At 42.1% G+C, this 23,817-nt stretch overlaps 1 protein-coding gene across 1 annotated transcript in view; it reads right to left on the bottom strand.

Moving 5' to 3' along the window:
- Positions 1-23,817, bottom strand: part of COL4A5 (collagen type IV alpha 5 chain) — a 135,773-nt gene that overhangs the window by 15,020 nt on the left and 96,936 nt on the right. Inside the window, exons 33-41 of the mRNA XM_081846897.1 lie at positions 23,233-23,382; positions 22,758-22,856; positions 20,704-20,793; positions 20,143-20,282; positions 14,493-14,619; positions 13,200-13,280; positions 8,631-8,729; positions 8,410-8,460; positions 7,509-7,694 (exon numbers count right to left, since the gene is read on the bottom strand). Of these exons, the coding sequence (XP_081703023.1) occupies positions 7,509-7,694; positions 8,410-8,460; positions 8,631-8,729; positions 13,200-13,280; positions 14,493-14,619; positions 20,143-20,282; positions 20,704-20,793; positions 22,758-22,856; positions 23,233-23,382 (1,023 nt within the window). The remainder of the gene's footprint in view (positions 1-7,508; positions 7,695-8,409; positions 8,461-8,630; positions 8,730-13,199; positions 13,281-14,492; positions 14,620-20,142; positions 20,283-20,703; positions 20,794-22,757; positions 22,857-23,232; positions 23,383-23,817) is intronic.

Here is a 23,817-nt window from a genome sequence, read left to right as displayed (position 1 = left end):
CGGTGCCATGGTGAAGGTAAAATGACACCTTCAGCAGTATAGAGAACAGGTACACTGCGAGAGACAGGGACGCATTCCATTGTAGACTTCTCCTGCGTTTGTACAACTCAGGACAATTTTTCATGAGAATGTAAGATGTAGGAATGAGATTCTCAATTTATTATTTTAGCCACACTGATAAATACAAGATCATCATTAGGTAGTAGCAGACTCAAATATAAAATATAGTTTGTATCTTAAATGAAAGCTCGTTCATGAACCAATAAATAACTCTCTGATTTACAGTCAAAACAACACTTTAAACAACCAATGCAATGTAGTTAAGCAAACTGACCAAGGTAAGAATCTAACCTGGAGGACCTGGAAGGGTCAGAGTTCACCAAAGCCCAATGATCGATGTTAGGGGGGGATAGCAGACACCATACAGTGCAAAATAAGATTATTAGTTAGAAGTAGTACAGAAGAGATATTGATACTAAACAGTGCAAACCATTTCACCAGCATATTTTGTATTTACAACACAGCAAACATGCATACAAGGAGAATGCCCCCCAGGTCAGTATACATAAATAAAAATATGGGTGTATAACTTAGCATAATTTATATATAGATATACAACTTATTCTGGTGATTAGGCTGCTATGACCAATGTGAAGCAAGCCACTGAATCTAAAACTTTGTTGACGTTCTGGTTTTAATAATGCAGCCTATGGCTTGCTATCTATTAGTTCTACATAAACAAAGACAAGTACTATTGCAACCATTTCACTGACAGTGCTGCATGAGGGGGCAACCTGGTTAAAATAAGTTTGCCTGTGATTTCTCCATTTGCATCATAAGGGGAAGCAGCCTCTTCTTGGACCACCAAAGTGCTTCTGGGCAACAAAATGATTTAGAAATTTGAGGAAAAAAGCAAAGTAATGCAAGGCTCGATATAAAATTTAATGGATAATCTGAGCTCCAATAATTTCTCATTCATGAGCAGAACACTGGTTAATTATTAATATTTTGTATTTGTTAATATTCAAATATATTCATGGTTATACAGTCATACCTCGGGTTGTGAACGCTGCGGGTTGTGCATTTTGGGGTTGCGCACTGTGCCAAACCCAGAAGTACCGTAACAGGTTACTTCTGGGTTTCAGCGCTCATGCATGCGCAGAAGTGCCAAATCGCGTCACGCGCATGCGCAGACGGGGCGCTGCAGGTTGCAAACACTGTGGGTTGCGAACGTGCCTCCCGCACGGATCACGTTCGCAACCCGAGGCATGACTGTAGCTGAATACAACTGAACAGTATCCAGCTACCCATAAGCATTTATTAATATGATTTAATTACTTAGTTAATAATAAGATTAATAATATTTTTTAAAATAGCACAAAGGCCAATTTACTGTGTACATCTATTAATATTTAAATTATTATTTCCAGTTGTTCCTGCTGATACAAATTCCTTTTTCTTCTGTTATGCCCTCAACACAGAACATGTCAGTGAAATATTCCAAAAATATACATACTCCATGCAACGTTCAATTATAAAACAGAGTTTATATATGCATATGTAAGTTTTATCTCACTCATTCTTTCATTCTCTTTCTCCTTTGACAGTCATATTATATTAATATTAAACAAAAGATGAGGCTAATGTAAACATTTTAGAATATAATAGAATGGAAGTTTTGCTATGGCTTTAAATAAGGACAATTTCAATGGTTGGTCCATGTTGCCCTACCAGGGCACTAAAGTACTGAGTATGGCTTCTGAACTATCTTTTTTTCCTTTTTTTTTAGGTCTAATTGTAGATTTACTCAACCACAGATGGTTGCTATATTAATTTAATGCCTGGAATTAAAACAGTGTTTTTTGGCTGGGGTGAAGACATTTTGCTTTTTAAAAGCCATCACAGCAAAACTTTCAAGACTTCATCCAAACACATCTAATACTTAGGTGTATGCCAAGTCATTCCTATTCTATGGAACAGTGTTAGAAGTATTTTAATGAGGTCTGACTAACACTACATTAGAACAGAACAGCAACAATGTTCAGTGAAATCAGAGCAGAGAAGAAGGTTGTGGAAAAAACAGCACAGCCATTTGCAAGTCTACTCTGAAGTAAGTTTCTAATGAGTTCCATGGGATTTACTTCTACGTAACTCTGTATAAGACCAAAGTCTAAGGCTGTTACAAACAAGGTACGCAAGGTTAGTAAAATAAAATAAGTTCAACTACAATATGTTAAAACAATATCTACATATTATGGGATCCATAGAAATATAACTTTGAGTCGCCTGTTTAGTAGCAATGGTTTGGGCACTGTCCTGAAATTTATCCAGGAGTAGTGTGCAGAGGGATAAAACACACTTTGCTACAGATGAGCAAAAGGTATAATCTTAACTTTTTTCTTTTATATTAGCATCCTGCTTCACTGCAAAATCCTCATGAAATAGTAACAGGTTGAATATCAGGAAAGCAGAGGATCAGAGTAAGTCAGTTTACACAAGGCAAGATATTAACCAGTAGAATACAATAAGGATACATAGAGAGACCAGTGCTATTTAAATTACAGTGGTGCCCCGCAAGACGAATGCCTCGCAAGACGAAAAACCCGCTAGATGAAAGGGTTTTCTGTTTTTCGAGGCGCTTCGGAAGACGAATTTCCCTATGGGCTTGCTTCGCAAGACGAAAACGTCTTGCGAGTCTTGCGATTTTTTTCGCTTCCCCCCCTTTTTCTAAGCCGCTAATAGCCGCTAATAGCGCTAATCCGCTAACAGGGTTGCTTCGCAAGACAAAAAAACCGCTAGACGAAGAGACTCGCGGAACGGATTCTTTTCGTCTTGCGAGGCACCACTGTAATTTTAAAAATCTGCAGTCAAGGCTGAGCACTGAGGTAGTGAAGTCTGCAGAAAACATAAAACCATTCCAGATGGTGAAATCCTATCTTTTCAGACAGTGTGAACTAGTAGGTGAGGAATCAATTCTGACCATCAACAGTTTGGTTTTGGTAAAATATCAGAAGCCAGCTTATGCACAAACCCTGCTCACTAAGTGTAAGAAACAGCAGGCAGTGGCCTTTGGTGAACTGGCAAATGGAGGATCTGTATTCTTCTAGTCTAAAAAAAGGGTGTTTGTCCTGCAATTTTCAAAGATCTCAGAAGCCCGCTCTATAGTAACTCGGAGCAGAGCTTTTTAGTGTGGCTGCTCCTGTTCTGTGGAATAGCATTCCTGTTAAGAAGCAAAAGGCACCTACTTTTTAGAAACAACTGGAGACCTTTCTTAAGCTGGATAAATGAGTCTCTACCATGAGTGTCCACTGGTTAGGGATTTAGTTTTGTTTTAAATATATTTGTTGTTCTGTGTTTTTAATGGTTTCACTTGTCTTATGTGTGAATCGCCTTGAGATGGTGGGTTACAACAGGATTAATAATAATGATTAATTATTGTAATAATAGCAACAATAATAGGAGCACACAACCTTGTATGAGTGGTCTTGGGTTACACTGCCCATGTGAGCAGTGCTTTTGTGCCAACAACATGTCATTGGAATTAACCAAGTCAAAAAATGGAAAGGGGATGTTTGCTAGGCCATGATCCGAAAATGTGTATATAGGAAAACTGGGAGTAAAAATCTATAAAAATACTTATCATAAATTACAAAAAACAGGGTGATATCCAACATTAGTTAATGGGTCTACACAGAATAAACACTGGATGACACACACAATCCACCAAGACAATATTTTAATTGCCAAAAGGCTTTAAGTTTGATGTGCATGTATAGCACTGGATATGTTCCAAATAAATTTCTCATACACAAAGTATGCCAAACTAGCTCAGTGCCAGGCTAGTTCTATAATGGATATGATGTCGGCAAATGTTTGGCAAATGATGCTGTTATCCTTTCAATCAGACTTCCAATTCTTGTAAACTGCAAGAATAACCCAGAAAATTGTTATATGGCCTCATGTTCAAGTGACATGTTGAGTTGGAATCAACATTGCAACACATTTGCCCAAGCCCTGACAATGATTTCCATGGGTAGCAGAATTGTCAATAAGAGTCCTGCACTGACTGACAGTGTAGTGTAGTGTAGTGGTTAGAGTGCTGAACTAGGACTTGGGTTTGACTCCCTACTTAGTCATGAAGCCCACTGGGTGACTTGGGCCAGTTTCTTGCCTTATCTAACCTCACAGAGTTGTTGTGAGGATAAAGCAGAGAGTCGGAGAAGTTTGTATGCCACCTTGAGCTCTTTGGAGAAAAGGTGGGATATAAAATTGATTACTGTTATGTAAGGTTAATGACTTGGCATACCCATCCTACAGACTGAGACATTTGTTTTCATCAAAGAAGTACATTCAAGGGCATGCAAAGTTATCACACTGGAGTTAATGAGCTAACCTGTGGCACCTGGAAGGAGGGGACCAAAAGTTCACCAAGGCCATCATTAGAATGGGGAAACATCAATATGGTTAGATATGTCAATAAGTTAAACGCTTTCACAGTGATCCATCTAAAATTCCTTCTTGTATATTATGAATAGACCAAACTATTATAATCCATAGAATTTTTAAAACAACTGATTAAACTAAAAGAGTTCAGTTTTGTAGGATGGGATGAAATGACACATTAGGAATTCTCACACCAAAAAGCAAGACCATGTAAGAACTGGAGGAAGTCTTTTACTGAATTATGTTATCAATTGCAAGAACTCATCTAATTATCTACAATTATAATGAAGATCAATAGATATCCAATGCATCCATTGATCTTTGTCCAAGAAACCTGATTACACTGGTCAACTGCATTGTGATAATATATTACAGCAGTGTGGGGGACCTTTGACCTTCCAGATGTTGCTGAACTACAACTCCCATCATCCCTTGCCAATGGCCATGCTTGCTAGGGCTGATTGTTGTAGTTCAGCAACATCTGGAGGGCCAACAACCCCTCACTCCAGTGTTACAGAGACAGTATTTAAACCATTCCTGCCCATTCAGGAGTCCTAAAATGTGGATTGACTTGAACAGTATAACAGTTTGGTCTACCCAGACTGGGACATGCATGGTGGTGTGAGATGGATGTTTCATGTTGTACAGTCCAGTCCACATGCAATACAAACCAAGATGGTGGGAACAAAGCCACTGAGCCATTACTGGTGTTTTCCCATCAGTCACAACCTAAAGAGGCTCCTTTTCTCCTTCTCAGTGTGAAACCAATTTAGGCTCGTATCTGTTTTACTCAGGATTATGTATATGTATTTGGGGAAGGTGGTGGTGGTGAGGAAAACAACATTTTCCGTCAGGGTAAATCAAATCCTCCTGAATCCATAGGAACTTGCCTATCAATGAAGATCTGTTCATGAGGCTCCTATCCAAGTGTCCCCCACCTTTAGAAGTAAGGGAGCAATACCCAAGATCTGCTGGGATGAGTGAAATAGGTGGATCTTTGGTTGAGCCTGGGCTCAGCCGAGGTTCCCAGCTCAGCCAGAGATATGCCAGTGTAAGTCCTCCACCCTGGCTCAACGAGCTGAGCTGAGGTCCCCAAAGTCCCCTTAAAAAGTGTGGTGGGGGAATGGCAGAGGTGATTTACCCCCATTTCCCCTTCCGGGTACGATTGTATGTATGCAAAGATTGGTCACATTCTGGCACAAAGTTAAGATTTGTTTATTTGTCCAGGCATGTTAACTTTTGCAGGATGATTAATGCTAAAGCTGTTGTATTGTTTTCAGGTGCTTTATTTGTTTAATGGTTGTTATTTTACAATTTGGTCTGCTGCTTTTATTCTGTGCTGTGTACCCTGGCTTGGTGTCTGTACTTATGAAGGGCAGGTGATAAAATACCTTTAATAAATAATTTCTGCTAGCAAACAACAAGTAATTCCCACCCAAATAAGACTTCCAACTGTTGCACATTCTGTTCTGCCCATTTCTATTTCCTGAGGTTCCATCTGGTTTTGCCCAGACATTTTTGAGCCATAGTGGCTTATAAAAATGTCCTGGATTCTATCTATTTAAACCTAAATCCTGTTTTTGTGTGGCACCATTGTCAAACAGAGCCAGTGTGGCACAGAGGATAGAAGTTTTGGCAGTGGCATAGCGTGGGGGGTGCAGGGGGGGCCGGCCGCACCGGGCGCAACATCTGGGGGTTAGGGTTAGGGGGTGCAAATCCACGGGTTAGGGGGCGCAAATTACTTGCCTTGCCCCGGGTGCTGACAACCCACGCTATGCCACTGAGTTTTGGACTAGGGACTTGGGAGATCAGGGTTCAAATTCTCACTCAGCTATGAAGCTCACTGGGTGGCTTGGACCAGTCATTGCCTCCCAGTCTTGTTTACCTCACAGGGTTGTTGTGATGATAAAATGTGGAGAAGGAGAACCATGTACACCACCATGGGAGGAAAGATGGGGGTATACATATAATTAATTAATGATAAAACAATAATGCTTAATTAATAAGTAATAGAACACACACCTGCCTGCCATTTAGAAAACCATGATGGACAATGGCTACAGCAACATCTAGGTCATGGTTTGCCAGCTCCACTTGTTGTCAGTTTTAATGGAGTGTTTTGGGGACACAGAAAACAGTATGGAAGATATAGTAGCTTTCCCATCTTTTGCCAAAGAATGTTCCAGTCATTATAGAAATTTTTGTTGGACACCCAATATCAGCTCAGTGGCATTCACCCATCAAATGGGAATTATCAGTTCCAGAATTAGTACATGGTAGGTCAGCAAACAAGACGAGAGGGCATAGAAGGATGAAGATGATGCAGGGGTGTACTGAATATCCGTCGGGAGTTGTGGGACGTGATGGAATATGGATGAGCATACATGACATGAAGATGAATGAAACCATGATAAATTCTGATCATGCTGTGCTGCTAACATGGATTTGATTTCCATAGGTTTTGCGGACAGTGCATATTATTATGTTGTTGTGCACAAGATGGATTTGTTTTATCATGTGGCACCATGGTGCAGGGATGTTTGGCAGATGCAATTAAAAGTTGATTTGGGTGCTTGGCTGGATGATTGCCGTGATGACATGCGGAGGCTTATTTCAAGTAGGCAACATTTTGCAGACAGGTTATCAGTTATGTGCTCTTTTGTTTTCACTCTTGACATTGGTACCTCTGGTTACTAACTTAATTCGTTCCGGAGGTCTGTTCTTAACCGAAACCATTCTTAACCTGAGGTACCACTTTAGCCAATGGGGCCTCCCGCCACCACGCGATTTCTGTTCTCATCCTGAGGTAAAGTTCTTAACTCGAGGTACTACTTCCAGGTTAGCGGAGTCTGTAACCTGAAGTGTTTGTAACTCGAGGTGTTTGCAACCCGAGTTACTACTGTACTTTCAGGTAACCTCTCATGGTAAATTAAGGATACCCAGAAGACGTCAGGTGAGTGTATTGCAATTTCAGCCGAACAGTATACAAGTATACCAAGTATACAAGTATTCCAACAGACCAATAACCTGTCAGCAAAATGTCTGTTGAATTTTCTCTTTCTTACCTGGCCTCCCTGGTATGCCTGGTTGCCCAGGGCTTCCCTTAGGCCCTTCTGAAGGTGGTCCTGGCAGCCCTGGAGAGCCAGGGGAACCTGGAAGGCCACGGAATCCTGGACTGCCTGTTTCTCCCTTCAGACCAGGGGCTCCTGGAGGTCCTGAGGGTCCAGGTAAACCCGAGTCACCCTTTTGACCTGTTTAAGGGTGGGGGAAGAAAAGAGAGCATGTTTATAGATGCACTGCAATGTTTCATTTATCAATACTGTATACTAAAGGCAGGCAGACATCAAGCTTGCAGGACCTACATGTCCCACCCCCGGATCCTGAGATCCATTGGGCGGAGGTAAAGTGCAAAATAGGGTTCTGAGGCACACAGAAGAAAACCTTATCCCAAGTGAAAGCCGGTCCATTAAAGAGGATACTGCCCCACCAATCATAGTCTGTGCCCACCCACCCATCTTCTTTCTTGCAACCAGTCAGAGGTTTTTCTGCTAGTCAGTGACTGAGGTCCCACCCAGTGCTTTTTTTCTAAAAAAATGTTAAGGGGTACTCTCATTTTCCTACTCATACTGAAATACTGTCCCTCAATGAGGCCTAACTTAGATTCACAAAATGTTTAGGCCCCTGTGTCCCCCAGAAAAAAGCACTGATCCCACCTGCCCTGTCCATTTCAATAGACACCAGCTGTAATTTCTTATACCAAGTCAGATTATGTGTTCATGTTACTAAGAATAATCTCTTTTGAATAGTAATGGTTCTCCAGATTCTCAAGCAGAGGTCTTTGCTATCTGATCATTTTTTAACTGGAGAAATCCATGATTGAACCTGGGACCTTCTGCATGCAAAGCATGTGTCCTGCCACTGAGCTGTGATCCCTCTCTTTCATGAATGAAGAAAAATAAACTTTGCCTGAGAGTCCTGGGAGTCCAGGAGGTCCGGGGCGTCCAAAACCTGGTTGACCTAAAATACACAATCACCATAGGCAGGTTAGCTATAGATCTGTGAATGCAGTACTTGCTGCTAGAGGCAAACACTTTAAACCAATGAGTGCATCTACGGTAAAACTGCCACCTCAAGTGTTTGTATCAGAAAGAGAAAAGAAAACATTGTAAGAGATGGAAGGTGCTGACCTGGTTCGCCTTTCTGTCCTGCTGGTCCAGGAATGCCATCCCGTCCAGGCTGTCCTTTTTCCCCTACAAGGCCGGGAGGGCCAGGGTGGCCAATGTCACCTAAGAATAGTAGAAAGAGTATATTACAAATATTGGATTTCATTACTGATCCTCATTTTATAACCCATGGATGCATTCTGAACAGCTACCAAAATAATGAGGACATAGGCATGGCCTGCTGGATCAGACCAGTGGTCCATCTAGTCCAGTTTCCTTTCCTGGCAGGGGCCAACCAGATGCCTGTGGGAAATCTGCAGGCAGGATACAAGCACAACTTCCCCCTCCTATGGATTCCAGCAACTGGCATTCAGAAGCATTTCTCCCTCTGCCTGTGGAGGCAGAACATAGGCATGGTGGTAAGTAGCCACTGATAGCCTTGTTCTCCCACGAATTTGTCAGATCCTCTTTTAAAGCCATCTATGTTGGTGGCCATCACTGCCTCCTGCAGCAGTGAGTTCCATCATCTTCACTATGCGCTGTGTGAAGAAGCATTTTCTTTCCTAGTGTCTATGAGAGAGGGAGAAAAACATGTCTCTGTCCACTTTCCCCATGCCAGGGCGTAATTTTATAAACTTTTATCATGTCGCTTCTTACTCACCTTTTCTCTAAACTAAAAAGTCCCAAATACTGAAACCTTTCTTCATAGGGGAGAGTCACTCCATCCCCTTGATCATTTCTGAATGCTTTCCAACTCTACAATATCCTTTTGGAGGCGAGGTGAGCAAAACTCAGTATTCCAAATGTGGCTGCACCATAGATTTGTTTATGATCCATCTTTACCTTAAGACCGTTTGCTTCAGTGATCAAAACATTCCCCTTACTTTGAAATATGCAGAGAACTATAAAACCTACTTGAGGGGTGAAAATGCTCAGTTCCATCCATGGCTGGATTAACAGCATTTTATAAGAGCCAAGTAATCTACCGGTACTTCAAGATAGCTCACAAAATTTGCCCTTGGATTTGACGGTTCTCAATCTTGTTTCTGGGGTACTGTCAATGCATTACTTATCCATCAATATTCCCCTTTAAAAATTAAGGATATTGGTTTTTTAGTTTTTTAAAAACCCTATAATATATTAGATTTGTTTCAATAAAACATCATAGTTCTTTATTACCCTTACCAACCCCTACTGGCTGCCCTCTACGCTCGTGTCTTTTGTTGGTGTTATAGCATTTTCATTTCTGATGTTCAGTTGCTTGGTGTATATTGCTGTTACATGTGCAGTTTGACTGAGTTCTTATAGATTCATAGAGGTGGAAGGAACCTCAAACACCATCTAGCCCACCCTGGCTAACACTGGAAACCTACTGCTACAGCATCTCCAGTAGGAGGACCAGCTAGCTTCTGCTTAAAAGTCTGTAACAAAAGTGGGTCCATCACTGTCCACATCTCCCCCTGTTAAACAGCTTGTACCACCAGAAAGCTCTTCATGTCTATTTCAGCTAGTTATGTCCAAATCAAAAATCTTTATTATTATGGTCAGTGACCAGCATTAAGAGTAATGTCCATCCACTTCAATGGGTCGTTGGAGACAGCCCATTGTTTGGGCTCTTGTCCAGACTAAACATATTCAGCTCCTTCAACCTTTTCCTCATAGATTTGGTCTTCAGGCCCCTCATGTTTTTGTCACCATTCTCTCCATTTTGTCACCATTCTCTCCATTTGTCTCCATTATGCTGCCCCGCTCTGGGCCCCAGGGTCCAATTTAACATCGCTGGGGACATTGCAGAATCAGTTTCTCCGTCGCCTCCTGAAACTCCCCATGTGTGTGAGCAATGCAGCCATACATCTGGAGCTAAGGATTGCATCATTGGAGACTGTCATCTGGAAGCGAGTCTTTGGCTATTGGCTGTCCAGCTGGCATAGGCTTCCCGACCATTACCACTTTCAGTGCCTCTGGCGGGATGACTTTGTTAATCCGTGGGTAGGGAAAATCCATGCCAAACTTCTGAGCATCGGAATTTCCCCAGCGGACTCCTTAAAGATGAACCTACGCTCAGCCAAAAGCCTTATCGAGCAAAGATTAGCAGACATTGAAAATCAACACAACCTCTCCAGGGGTGGGGGTGTCTGCTCCCCCAGGTATCATGGAATAACCCCACCACTTGGCCTTCCATCATACATGTCATCTCTTTCATCTGTACCACACCGACTTGCATTTATTCGTGCAAGGTTCAATGTTTTTCCATCGAACCTGCTGAGCCACAGATTTTCCAAGGGTTTGGTGTCTCCGCTATGTGAGTGTGACGGGAAAACAGTTGAATCTCTTCCACATATAATGTTCAACTGTCCCTTACATAGCATAGCCAGGACTAAATTCCTGGGTCCTGCTTTACTGCGCTTGGTTGGCAGGCCTGCTGAGTCACATGCCGCACTGCTTTTGCAGGATACAGATCCTTCTGTAACTCTGCAGGTGGCGAGAATCCTGAATGCGGTTATCTCACACACAAAAACCACCAAAAAACAACATCAACAACAAAAACTAATCGGACAGTTATGATGAGAGTGCAGGACGGATCTCGTCTCCAGTTCTCCTTTTTCTGTGAACCGTCCCTTGGATCTTTCCGGGCCCCAAGCTGTTATTTGTCACTGCTCAATGACCCACCCTTGCATCGTGGTGTTCCCCTTCTGTTGTTAGATGTATTGGTTTTTATGTTTCTGTGCTTTTATGTTTGTACATATTTTATGGGCTAATAGCCGTAAATAAATTATAAGCTCCTTCAACCTTTTCCTCACAGATTTGGTCTTCAGGCCCCTCATGTTTTTGTCACCATTCTCTGGCTATATGCCAATTTGTCAACAAGCTTCATGAACTGTGGTGCCCGGAACCTGACACAGTACTCAAAACTGATCTCCCCATCTCCTTTCACTTTTGATAAAGATTGCTGATGCCACCAATTCAGAGCACACACAAAAATAATCAAAGCTTGGTTAAATAGCAGCACACAAAGGAATTCTGATATGATCACACCATTGTATCATAATTTCTTTGTGTTCTGCAATTTAATCCTTGTGCACATGGTCAAGTATGCCTCAGTAATCTGTTAAAAAAGAAAAAAGACACAAGCTGAAAACTGTAGCAAACTGCACATGCCGGTTAAAATATTGATTTTAGAAATCCCCCAATTTAAACCAGAAGGCAGCAGCCTTTGAGTATGAGGCAGAAGGAACCCAGAACATAATGGAACAGAAAAAAATAAGTTCATTTCTGTTTCCATCTTAAGCTCTGAAACTACTATACTAAATAAGCTTTCTATGCCTTCAAATTTGCTCTTATTGAATATCTAAACTCTGTAATGTGTATAAAACTAGTAAAGAACTATCAACAGTATTATTATTTTATTGTAAGCATTAAATATCTCAAAATGACTGAATGATTCACATCTTTCTTCCTCCCACACACTTTTTCTGGTTCATGAAGGTTTAATTCACAAACAATGGTCACGGTCTTCTATAGTGTTCATTGCCACAAAGACAGGTTCTCTCTTGGTAGGATATATTGTGATCACAATAATGCATTTATCAGGGAGAAATTTAAATGGTTAAATAGCTCTATTTGACAAATGAAACTCAGCATCAAGTTGCACTTAAATGTTTTAACCCATGACATCAGTTTGTATGAGCAGTATTTGTTAATGTATGAATCTATTTTTTAAAAAAGGTAAAGGACCCCTGGACGGTTAAGTCCAGTCAAAGGAGACTAGGAGGTTGTGGCACTCATCTTGCTTTCAGGCCAAAGGAGCTGGCGTTTGTCCACAAACAGCTTTCTGAGTCATGTGACCAGCATGACTAAACCACTTCTGGCACAATGGAACCCCATGATGGAAGCCAGAGCGCATGGAAACGCCATTTACCTTCCCGCCACAGCTGTACCTATTGATCTACTTGCACTGGTGTTCTTTTGAATTGCTAGGTTGGCAGGAGCTGGGACAGAGCAACGGGAGCTCATTCCATTGCAAGGATTCAAACTGCTGGCCTTCCGACTGGCAAGTCCAGAAGGTTCAGTGGTTTAGACCACAAGCGCCACCCACAATCTATTGTCTACTTAGAGACTGAGAGAAATCAAAGCCACTGGCTTCATTTATGGAATCAAAATTGGGATTTATTCTCAAAATACTGAATCCATATTCCAAATCATTTACAGATAAGGTATACTAACTACCTGTCACCTGCATTTGCATTTAGGAAAAGGGAAAACATTTCACAAATTTACACGTCTCTACTAGAACTCCCTACATAATATTGTTGTGATATTGCTGCCTGATTACTGTTTAAAGGGCCAGTGCAGGGGGTTTTTTGGGGGGGAGAGGTAAAAAAGGGGGGTGCTACACTCATATCTTGATACAAGTGCCATGGGTATGCCAGCACACAATTGCTGCCATTAAAGGAATGTTCATGGTTCAAAAACAGGTAAGCTTTGCACCTGCATCTTCTCAACACTCAAGGTAGTGGGGAATATGTAACAATACTTTTATTTGTAATTAATAAAAAAAGAAGATTAACAGATATTACACCTTTAAACACATACCTGGAGGCCCAGGTGACCCTGGAACACCTGGATTACCTGGGGGTCCATCAATACCTTTTGGTCCTGGAATACCTGGTGTACCTGTGAAAACAGAGTTTATGCAATCCTCGTCTTTTCAAATACAGCTATGTTGATTCTCCAGGTAAAGCCTGTCCAAAGCAGCTTTCACAACAAAACACAATAACAACTATAAAGAAACATTCTTCTGTAAAAACCACAAAGAGCTGTAGATAACAACAACACAATTTAAAAATACAAACAGCAAAGTAGGAAGGAAACTGTAGTACCTGGTGCAAGAATTGCAATTCAGGCATGGAAAAAGTGGCAAAGCAACGTGATGTTAAAATGTGGTGCTTTTGATTTTATGTATCTTTCTTTACAAGAGCAAATATGTAAAGGAAAAGGAAAAGGCATTTTTGCCTTTATCTATGGGGCCTTAATAACAGTCCTATTTGTTTTATGATGTTGACAGTGTATACACGCCAATAAAAAGGGAAGCATAAACAGGGCCGGATTAACCAGAATGTTATAGCCTTAGGCTCTCAAATTTCATTAGGCCCTTCAGTTTCCCATTTCAACAACAATGTCAACTGGTGTCCTTGGGCCCTTGTTCTCCACTTTGCCTCATCTTCCTTCTAGGCTGTTGTGAAAATAAAGAGGAAGAAAAATCTATTATGCAAGTCTGCCACCATGAGCCCCACAGAGGAATGACACCACACTTGACTGCCACAGCCAAAGTGAGGGAACGGGGAAATCAGTGGAGACAATGATTTATTGTTTGAATACTTTCTCTTTGATTTGAGCAGCTTTGTTAATTTTAGATCATTTTGTGACTTTATGATTTATCTACTTTAATATACAGTATATACCACGTAGGGCCTTCCCATCTATCAGCCTTAGGCCCCACAGATCCTTAATCCATGCCTGAAAGCAATCAAGAGTTACAGCAATAACTGAACATAAACACTCCATGTATTTCCAACCACATCTGCTGAATAGTGTTAAAAAGGTGAGTTAAAAAAGGGCTTGTGTTATTCATTTGTATCAAAAATTATTTATTTTTACTAAATTTAATTATTTTACCCCGTTTCATTTCATTGGATTGAACCAATGTCAATCCATCTTTACAATTTTTCTTTTAAATTTTATATATAAATGTTATATATGTTATATATAAATTTTATATATGCATAATCAGGGAGAAAAAAAATTACTTGTTCCAGGAGCTGAAGTGTGAGAACCATGGAGGAAAAACAGAAGAAATAACAGTGAAATTCAATGGAAATTAATTACCTGGGAATCCGGGGAGGCCGGCATCACCTTTTGCACCTGGACTGCCAGCTAAACCAGGCAGCCCAGGATTGCCAGGAGAACCTTTGTTGCCAGGACTGCCTGTATATCCAGGCAAACCAGGGTCACCCTAGGGAAAAAAAGGAAGAAGGGTTTATGCTTGACTGAGGCAAACACAACTAAGGCCACATTCACACCATTCATCTGAAGCACTATGATACCATTTTAAACAATCATGTCTTCTCCCAAAGAATTATGGGAGCTGAGGTTTGCCAAGGGTGCAAAACCACAATTCCCAGAGGTCATTGGGAAGAACAATTGGTCATTAAATCACTCTGAACAAACTGTAGCCCAATGAGGGAAACGGGGGTGGGGGGTTCTCCTAACAACTCGAAGTACCCTTAACAAACTATACTTTCCATAATTATTTGGGGAAAATCCTGGCTGTTCAAAGTAGGGTCACAGTGTTTTTTAAATGTATAATGTGAATGTGGCCTAAGAGTATTGTAAAAATTTCAGGACTAGCAAAGAGTTGGAATACCAGGAGGTACCCTTTCCCACACCTCCCTGTGCCATTCCAGAAGCCAATTTCATCAGAAGATCTTCATATTTTCCCACTCTCAGTTCTTTTCACTTTATACCAAAAGTGAACTCCTTCTCCAAGTGTGGGTATCTATGTGTCTTCATCAACATGTCAAAGAGCAGTCTTCTCCCTAGCCTGGTGCCCTGCAGATGCTGTTGGACTTACATGTCCCATCAGCCTCAGCCAGCATGGCCAATGGTTAGGGATGATGGGCAAAAGGTTAGGGACAGCTCCACAAGGAGGAGGCATCAGCAGGCTTGAGGAAATTCCAAGGTTTACAGAAAGTGGACTATGCTTAGTGGGCATGGGGGATGGAGTATGCTGATAGTAGTAGTAGTAGTAGTAGTAGTAATAATAATAATAATAATAATAATAATTTATTCGTACCCCACCCATCTGGCTGGGTTTCCCCAACCACCTTGGGTGGCTTCCAACAAAGATTAAAAATACATTAAAATGTCACACATTAAAAGCTTCCCTGAACAGGGCTGCCTTCAGATGCTTTCTAAATGTCAGGTAGTTGCTTATCTCTTTGATATCTAATGGGTGGGCGTTCCACAGGGTGGGCGCCACTACCGAGAAGGCCCTCTGCCTGGTTCCCTGTAGCTTTGCTTCTCACAATGAGGGAACTGCCAGAAGGCCCCCGGCGCTGGAACTCAGCGTCCGGGCAGAACGATGGGGATGGAGACGCTCCTTCAGGTATACTGGGCCGAGGCCGTTTAGGGCTTTAAAGGTCAACACTTTGAATTGTGCTCGGAAATGTACTGGGAGCCAATGTAGGTCTTTCAAGACTGGAGTTATGTGGTCTTGGCGGCCACCCCCAGTCACCAGTCTAGATGCTGCATTCTGGATTACTTGTAGTTCCTGGGTCACCTTCAAAGGTAGCCCCACATAGAGCACATTGCAGTAGTCCAAGCGGGAGATAACTAGAGCATGAACCACTCTGGCGAGACAGTCTGCGGGCAGGTGGAGGTGGTAGACAGCTGCCCTGGATACAGAACTGACCTGCATCTCCATGGACAGCTGTGAGTCCAAAATGACTCCCAGGCTGCACACCTGGTCCTTCAGGGGCACAGTTACCCCATTCAGGGAGTCCTCCACACCAGCCCGCCTCCTGTCCCCCAAGAACAGTACTTCTGTCTTGTCAGGATTCAACCTCAATCCATTAGCCGCCATCCATCCTCCAACTGCCTCCAGGCACTCACACAGGAACTTCACCACCTTCACTGGTTCTGATTTGAAAGAGAAGTAGAGCTGGGTATCATTTGCATATTGATGGACACCCAGTCCAAACCCCCAATGATCTCTCCCAGTGGCTTCATGTAGATGTTAAAAAGCATGCAGGAGAAGACGGAACCCCAAGGCACGCCACAAATGAGGGCCCAGGGGTCTGAACACTCACCCCCCCACCACTTTCTGGACACAGCCCAGGAGAAAGGAGCGGAACCACTGTATAACAGTGCCCCCAGCTCCCAGCCCCTCTAGACAGTCCAGAAGGATGTTATCGTCGATTGTATCAAAGGCCACGAAGAGATCCAGCAGAACTAGGAAACAGCTCTCACCTTTGTCCCTAGCCCACCGGAGATCATCAACCAGCGTGACCAAGGCAGTTTCAGTCCCATGATGAGGCCTGAATCCTGATTGGAAGGGATCCAAATGGTCCACATCCTCCAGGTGTGCCTGGAGTTGTTTAGCAACCACCCACTCAATCACCTTGCCCAAGAATGAAAGATTTGAGACTGGGCGATAGTTAGCCATACTGGCCAGGTCTAAAAATGTTTTTTAAGAAGCGGTTTAATGACCGCCTCTTTCAATGGGTCTGGGAATGCTCCCACAAAGGGAAGCATTCACCATCCTGCAAAGCCCATCGCCCAGCCCTTCCCAGCTTGCTTTTATTAGCCAGGATGGGCAAGGATCAAGGAGACAGGTGGTTGGTTTCACGCGTCCAAGCAGCCTGTCCACATCCTCGGGGGTAACAGATTGGAATTGATTCCATGCAACTTGACCAGACAGGGCTCTAACACTCTCCTGCCCCGGCTCTGCATGATAGAAGGCATAGCTGGCGTTTTTGTGTATTGATTTATTGCTCTTCACTATTAGGTACTATCCTTTGAACGCTGTGATAGAATAACCCACTTGGAAGCCAATCTTGGGTAGAAAGCAGGGTATGTTTATATAAATTGTAGAATATCCTATATTGTAGATGGAGAGGAAGCCATAAAGTGAAAAGGGGCTTCATCGTTTTCCATCTCTCTTACTGACATCTCAAAGTATTCTAATATCCCCAGTCCCCTCTACCCTATAAAAAAGCATTCAGAATAGCAGATTGCATGACCTAAGGAGAACAGCACAATATAATTCAAAACAATAACTATTAATTGCACATTTATGCAAAATTCAATTACAGTGGTACCTCAGGTTACATACGCTTCAGGTTACATACGTTTCAGGTTACAGACTCCACTAACCCAGAAATAGTGCTTCAGGTTAAGAACTTTGCTTCAGGATGAGAACAGAAATCATGCTTTGGTGACGCGGCGGCAGCAGGAGGCCCCATTAGCTAAAGTGGTGCTTCAGGTTAAGAACAGTTTCAGGTTAAGTACGGACCTCCGGAACAAATTAAGTACTTAACCTGAGGTACCGCTGTAAAACTATTTACTATAATTAATTCAACAACAAAAAACTTGATCCAATGATACCAGCTTTTGAAAGTCTGACAGTCATTTGCACCTCCAGCAACCCTGCTGCCCCCCGCCTTGTCCCTTTGGTAATCCCATTGTCCCCAGGGGGCAGTACCACCCACTTTGGGACCCACTGGTCTACACAGAGTATGGCTAATGCTAGCTATCACACTGTTATCTTTTCTTAGATTTTTATATATTTAAAATTGCAATGAAGAAAAAATAAATTGTGTTATGTTTCATGGGCCATAACCAACTTCATCTGATGCATGGAGTATTGTCCTAAGTTGGCAAATATACAAACGTACATAGAGAATGAAGGCTGGAATAGTGTTAGGAATGGGGCCAAAGGAGAAAAAAAGATATGCAAGTGGCACACCCTGTGATATTTCTAAGTAAAAGTATTCAAGATAGATGTGTAGGAATAGAAGGCAAAGAGTTATTGGACACCATCTGTTGCAAGGCCTTCAGGCTCCATGGCTTTCACTCCCTCCCTTCTCTCCCCATGTATGTTACACATGCCAACAGATGATCACCCATAATACCATAGGAAGAGTCCAGGATCCTGTTCTCACCATGGCCAACCAGATACCTATCCAGATGATGTGCTCAACAGCACTCTCCTACACATAATCCCCAGCAACTAGTATTGAGAAGCATGCTGCCTCTGAAACAGCAGATAAATGAGCCTTCATGATGACTAGCCATTGATAGCTTTATGCTGTACAGTGCTACTTCGGGTTACATACGCTTCAGGTTACAGACTAGTACCTTGGGTTAAGAACTTTGCTTCAGGATGAGAACAGCATGGCAGCAGCAGGAGGCCCCGTTAGCTAAAGTGGTGCTTCAGGTAAAGAACAGTTTCAGGTTAAGAACAGACCTCCGGAACGAATTAAGTACTTAACCCGAGGTACCACAGTATGAATTTGCCTAATCCTCTTTTAAAAGCATCCAAGCTGGTGGCTATCACTGCCTCTTTTAGGAGCAAATTCCAGTTTTACTATGTGCTATGTGAAGAAGTACTTCTTTTTGTCTGCCCTGAATCTTCTAACATTTAACATTCAGCTTCCTTGGAACTAAAAAGCTTCACTTCATCTTCCTGATGAATTGGGCTCTAATCCATGCAAATTTCTGCCACAATAAAATGTTTACTCTTTCAGATGTCACAAGACTCTTTCTTGGCAACAGACCTACACAGCTTTCCCTCTGGTGTATGATTCTATGTTATTTTTGCATGCAGTGCATGTGATCCAAAAGCCCTGATGGAAACATAGGGTCTCAGATGTGCGCGCACAAAGATGAGTGTGCATGCATGTGCAGAGTGTTCCCACAGCAAAGAAAAGGCTCTTTCGTGAGCAGAAAAAAAGAGTTGTACTATGTGCTGAATGGGACAGGAAGTTCTTTTATGCACCAGAGCCCTGCAAATTGGATCCTACAAGAAGAAGTGATGGCTTCCAACTTTAAGAGAGGATTAGATAAATTCATGGATGGTAAGACAATGAATGGCTGCTAGCCACAATGACTATGTCCTACCTCCACTGTCAGTGGCAGGGTGCCTTTGAAAGCTAGTTGCTGGGAATCACAAGCAGTTTTCAGTTACAGATAGGTAGCCGTGTTGGTCTGCCATAGTCAAAACAAAACAAATTCCTTCCAGTAGCACCTTAAAGACCAACTAAGTCAGTTCTTGGTATGAGCTTTCGTGTGCATGCACACTTCTTCAGATACACTGAAACAGAAGTTTCCAGACCCTTCTATACAGTGAGAAGGTGGGGAGGGGTATTACTCAGAAGGGTGGTGGGAATGTCGTCAACAGGCTCATCACAGCTATCTGCCAATCACCCATTCCCACCACCCTTCTGAGTAATACCCCTCCCCACCTTCTCACTATATAGAAGGGTCTGGAAACTTCTGTTTCAGTGTATCTGAAGAAGTGTGCATGCACACGAAAGCTCATACCAAGAACTGACTTAGTTGGTCTTTAAGGTGCTACTGGAAGGAAGCAGTTTTCAGCACAGGTCCTGGTTTTGGGCTTCCAACAGGCATCTGGTTGGTGACTATGAGAAAAGGATGTTGACTAGATAGGCCAGCAGGACTCTTATTAGGTTCCTAATTTTTTCTAATAGAGGCAAGCAAGTGCACATCAGTATTGGTATGCTTGAGGCACACCAATTTCAGTGTGTACTGGATTATGCCCACAATAATCCTATGATGCAACAGGAATCCATTATGACAGCAAGCAAACCTTTCCCCTACATTTGTTCATTTTTCAGAATCTGTTTCACTTCTGCCAGAGATGGTCAGAGGCAAAGAGCTGGGTAGGGTATTGGAGTCCTGCTCTTGTACATTAGAAATAGTGCTCTTAATTTGAAATAACATTTTGACAACATACCTTAGGGCCAGGGGGCCCTGGAATACCGATGTCTGATAGGCCTGGATCACCCTTGTCTCCCTTCAGCCCAGGAAACCCAGGCTGGCCAGGCTGGCCAGGCTGGCCTGCTATGCCTTGGAAACCTTTTTGGCCTGGAGGACCTGCCCAAAATATTAAAAAGAAAGTTTTGCAATGGCTTCTAAAGGACTCAGTTTGCAAACTACCTATCCAGATTCAATATCTTTGAAACTGAAGGTGGGGGGATGCTATAAGCAGGGTTTGCAACCACAATAGAATATACTTCTTTTGAAAATTGCAGAAATAAAGGCCCCTAGAAAATAAGTAAGAGTTGCTCTATGTTTTGCTGCTCTGTCCAAAGTTGTCCAAAGTTCCTTACAGTATAGTATTTAATTAATGAATGAGTCAAATGTACGCATGTTAACTCAGCAGCAAATAAAGTATCTAATGAGGCTTAATCTCTGGATATGTTTTAGAACTGCAGTTTAATCCCCGCCCCCTTACTGTCCAACAAACCAATAAACAGCTAAACAACCCAGGAAGAAAAATGCTTTAAATAACTACCTGGAAGTCCCATTTCACCACTGGCACCTTTCTGTCCAGGAGGTCCAGTTGGTCCTGGTGGCCCAGGAAATCCCAAGTCTCCCTTCGGGCCTAGAGAAGGCACAATCATCATAATCAGCTTGCTTCTAGGAAAATCATTTTCTCCATCAAAGACACACAAAAAGAGTCTAATACATTTATTATGGCATAAGTTTTCATAGACTAGGACCCACTTCATCAGATGAAGTGTTTCTTATAAATTGTGAACAACAGGGCCCAAATGCTGTGAATACTGTGATTTTTTAATTCAAAGTTCAAATACACACAGTGACCATTATCAACAGAAATTGACAACAAACAATATTTTCTCATGTTTGCTATGATAACTGAGTACCTGAATTTGAGAGAAAACTTTTGTCTTAACTGAGCCTTCAAGTAGAAATCCATCTTAAACTGGTTTTTGTGTGTGAATGAAATAATTTGTTAAGGAAGTTGTATGGACACTGTGAAAAACATGCATGGGTGAGCAGTCTAAGTCCACAATAAAATGTTGCAAGAAAGTGCCCTGGATGTGTAATTGAGAAGCCATGTATTTGAATGTGTATCATACATTACAACTGTTTATCAACAACAGTTCCTGTTTCCTAGTCCATTTCTTTAAAAATCACTTCCCTGGTTTCGGTCTTTGATGGATGCCTTGTTAACATTTTCTTAGAACGACTAACTAGAGCTGATGTTTTCTCATGATTTATTACCCTCCTCAGAGTCTCTAGAAGTGCAATCTCCATGTGAGGAGGGGTTGCATTTTCTCTCTATTGCCCATTAGAAGAAAATGCATTGCATGTGAACTCTTAAGTCACCATCCACAGCCTGCCATTTCACAAACTGCAACTATCATGATACACTTTGAACTGCTAATATACTATGGGGCACCTGCCCTAGCTGTGTTGAGCTTGGCTTTTAAATAAGCAGAAGGCAGGCAGTTTAAATATAGCAAACAGCTGTGCATTGGAGCTGTCAATAATGTGTAATAATGGGGACATTTTAAAAGGAAAATAGGAATCTGCCTTCTCCACAGTCAGACTGTTTATCCTTCCAGCTCTGTGATAGCTATAAGAACTAGGGTGTTAATGCATGTTATGCATACCCCAATTTTCAACTGCAATATGTTGGAGGATATTGGTATATCAGCAGAAGATCCTTTATACTGTTAATCATAAGACTTAAAACTAAGGACTGTGGAACGTCATGATTAGCATTGGCTTAAGTAGGGTGGGCCATGATGCTTCTAACAATATACAGTGTGGTTGGTTGAATAATTAATTGCTTACATGGTTTTAACTTAACAAAAAAATGCAATAAAAGCCTGCTGGGTGAGGCTAACAGCCCATTTTGTTCTCACTGTGGCTAACTAGATGCTTGTGGGGAACCTGCAAGCAGGATACAAGCAAAAGAGCACTCCCCGCCACTGGAGTTTCTAGCAACTGGTATACAGAAGCATTACTGCCTCTGACTGTGGAAGTGACTAGTAGCCACTGACAACCTGATTCACCTTGAATTGATCTAATCCTCTTTTAAAGCCATCCAAGTTGGTCACCATCACTACCTCTTGTGGGAGGGAGTTCCATATGCACTGTATGAATAAGTACTTTCTTTTATGTGTCCTGGATCTTCCAACATTCAGCTTCATTGAATGTCCTCAAGTTTTAGTGTTATGAGAGAGGGAGAAAAACATTTCTCTATCCACATTCTTTATGCTACACATGATTTTATAGACCTTCGCTTTCCTCATATTCCTTAGTTACTGATAAATAACCAACATCCAATTGCTCAACAGGTCAACATGAATGACTCTGGCAACATTTCTAGCTCTTTTAGGAGCAGGCTAGTTCTCAGCGCTTTAGCAGAGAAGGAGAATGGAACTCAAACCTCAGCAAGATGTACAGGTGTAAGTCAGTCAAGCCAACATCTGTAAAATGGTTTGAAGCCAATGCGATATTTTGGTGTGCATTGTCTTCATTGATGATCTTGCGGTCACACCGCACATGCACATTTACACAAGCCATCTTCCTTACCTGGTAGTCCAGGTATCCCTGGCTGTCCAACTAGTCCAGGAGTCCCTGGGTCACCTGGGGTGCCTGGGTAGCCCTTCTGCCCTGTTAAACCAGGAATACCTTCAGGCAAAGAGAAAGAGAGTTTTATTAATATTTAGGTGCACAAACAGAAATATGTTAACAGTTCCAACAGCATCATCCAATCAACCAAGCTAAGTGCCACTGCACATGGACCACAAATCCAGTGGTGCATATTCACTCACATATATCATGTGATTATCTCCACAGCTGAACTTGTGAATGTGCTTTTCCAGTGAGAAAGATTGCAGAGCAAAAAGAAAGACGGAAGGAAAAAAGGAAGGATTGATGCAGCCAGAAATTAAATCGAATTGTTGCAAGGATTGGGGCATGGGGAATGTCCCTTGGTCTGAAAAGAGCTGAATGGTACCAAACAGTATTACAACAGGAAGCAACACAAGAAACACAATTATCTCACCAGGAGCTCCTGGATCTCCTTTTTCTCCTTTAGTGCCCAGCTGCCCTGGATCAAATGTTCCTGGAGGTCCAGGCACGCCTGTCTCACCTTTGCTGCCTTTTTGCCCTGCTGGTCCTGGACGACCAGGCTGGCCTGGTAATCCATCATTGCCTAAGCAGTGTCCAAACAAGAGAGTATTCATCATTGTTTCAGTCTACATTACAAAACATTGTGAAACAAGTGTTTGCATGGTCAAAGCATTTGGTATAACACCAAGAAACCAAAAGATACATTGACTAAAATGATATTTTATTGTTCTGTACTTCCTCCAAAGTGCTTGGAGTGGTATAAATTGGAGGTGGGCAACCTAGATCCAGAACTGACTCACCGTTCATGGACTATTTTTTAACAAGTGGGTGGGGCCACCAAATTGCCAACCATCTAATGTCAGGTTATTCGTATTTTAAGGCTTAGTCCTAGAGCACTAAGATTGGAGATACACTCACTACTTGATCTTCATCAGAAAAAAAGATTGAACTTTGATCTTTGCACTTAGTGATTACAGGTGGGCTTGGTTTAACCAATACAGCCTTAGGGGCCAAATTC

This window comes from Podarcis erhardii, assembly GCF_964252035.2.
Source record: "Podarcis erhardii genome assembly, chromosome: Z".
In the NCBI taxonomy this organism is placed as follows: Eukaryota; Metazoa; Chordata; class Lepidosauria; order Squamata; family Lacertidae; genus Podarcis; species Podarcis erhardii.
The sequence above is the reverse complement of the archived record's forward strand: the minus strand, read 5'-3'. Positions and strand labels throughout refer to the sequence as shown.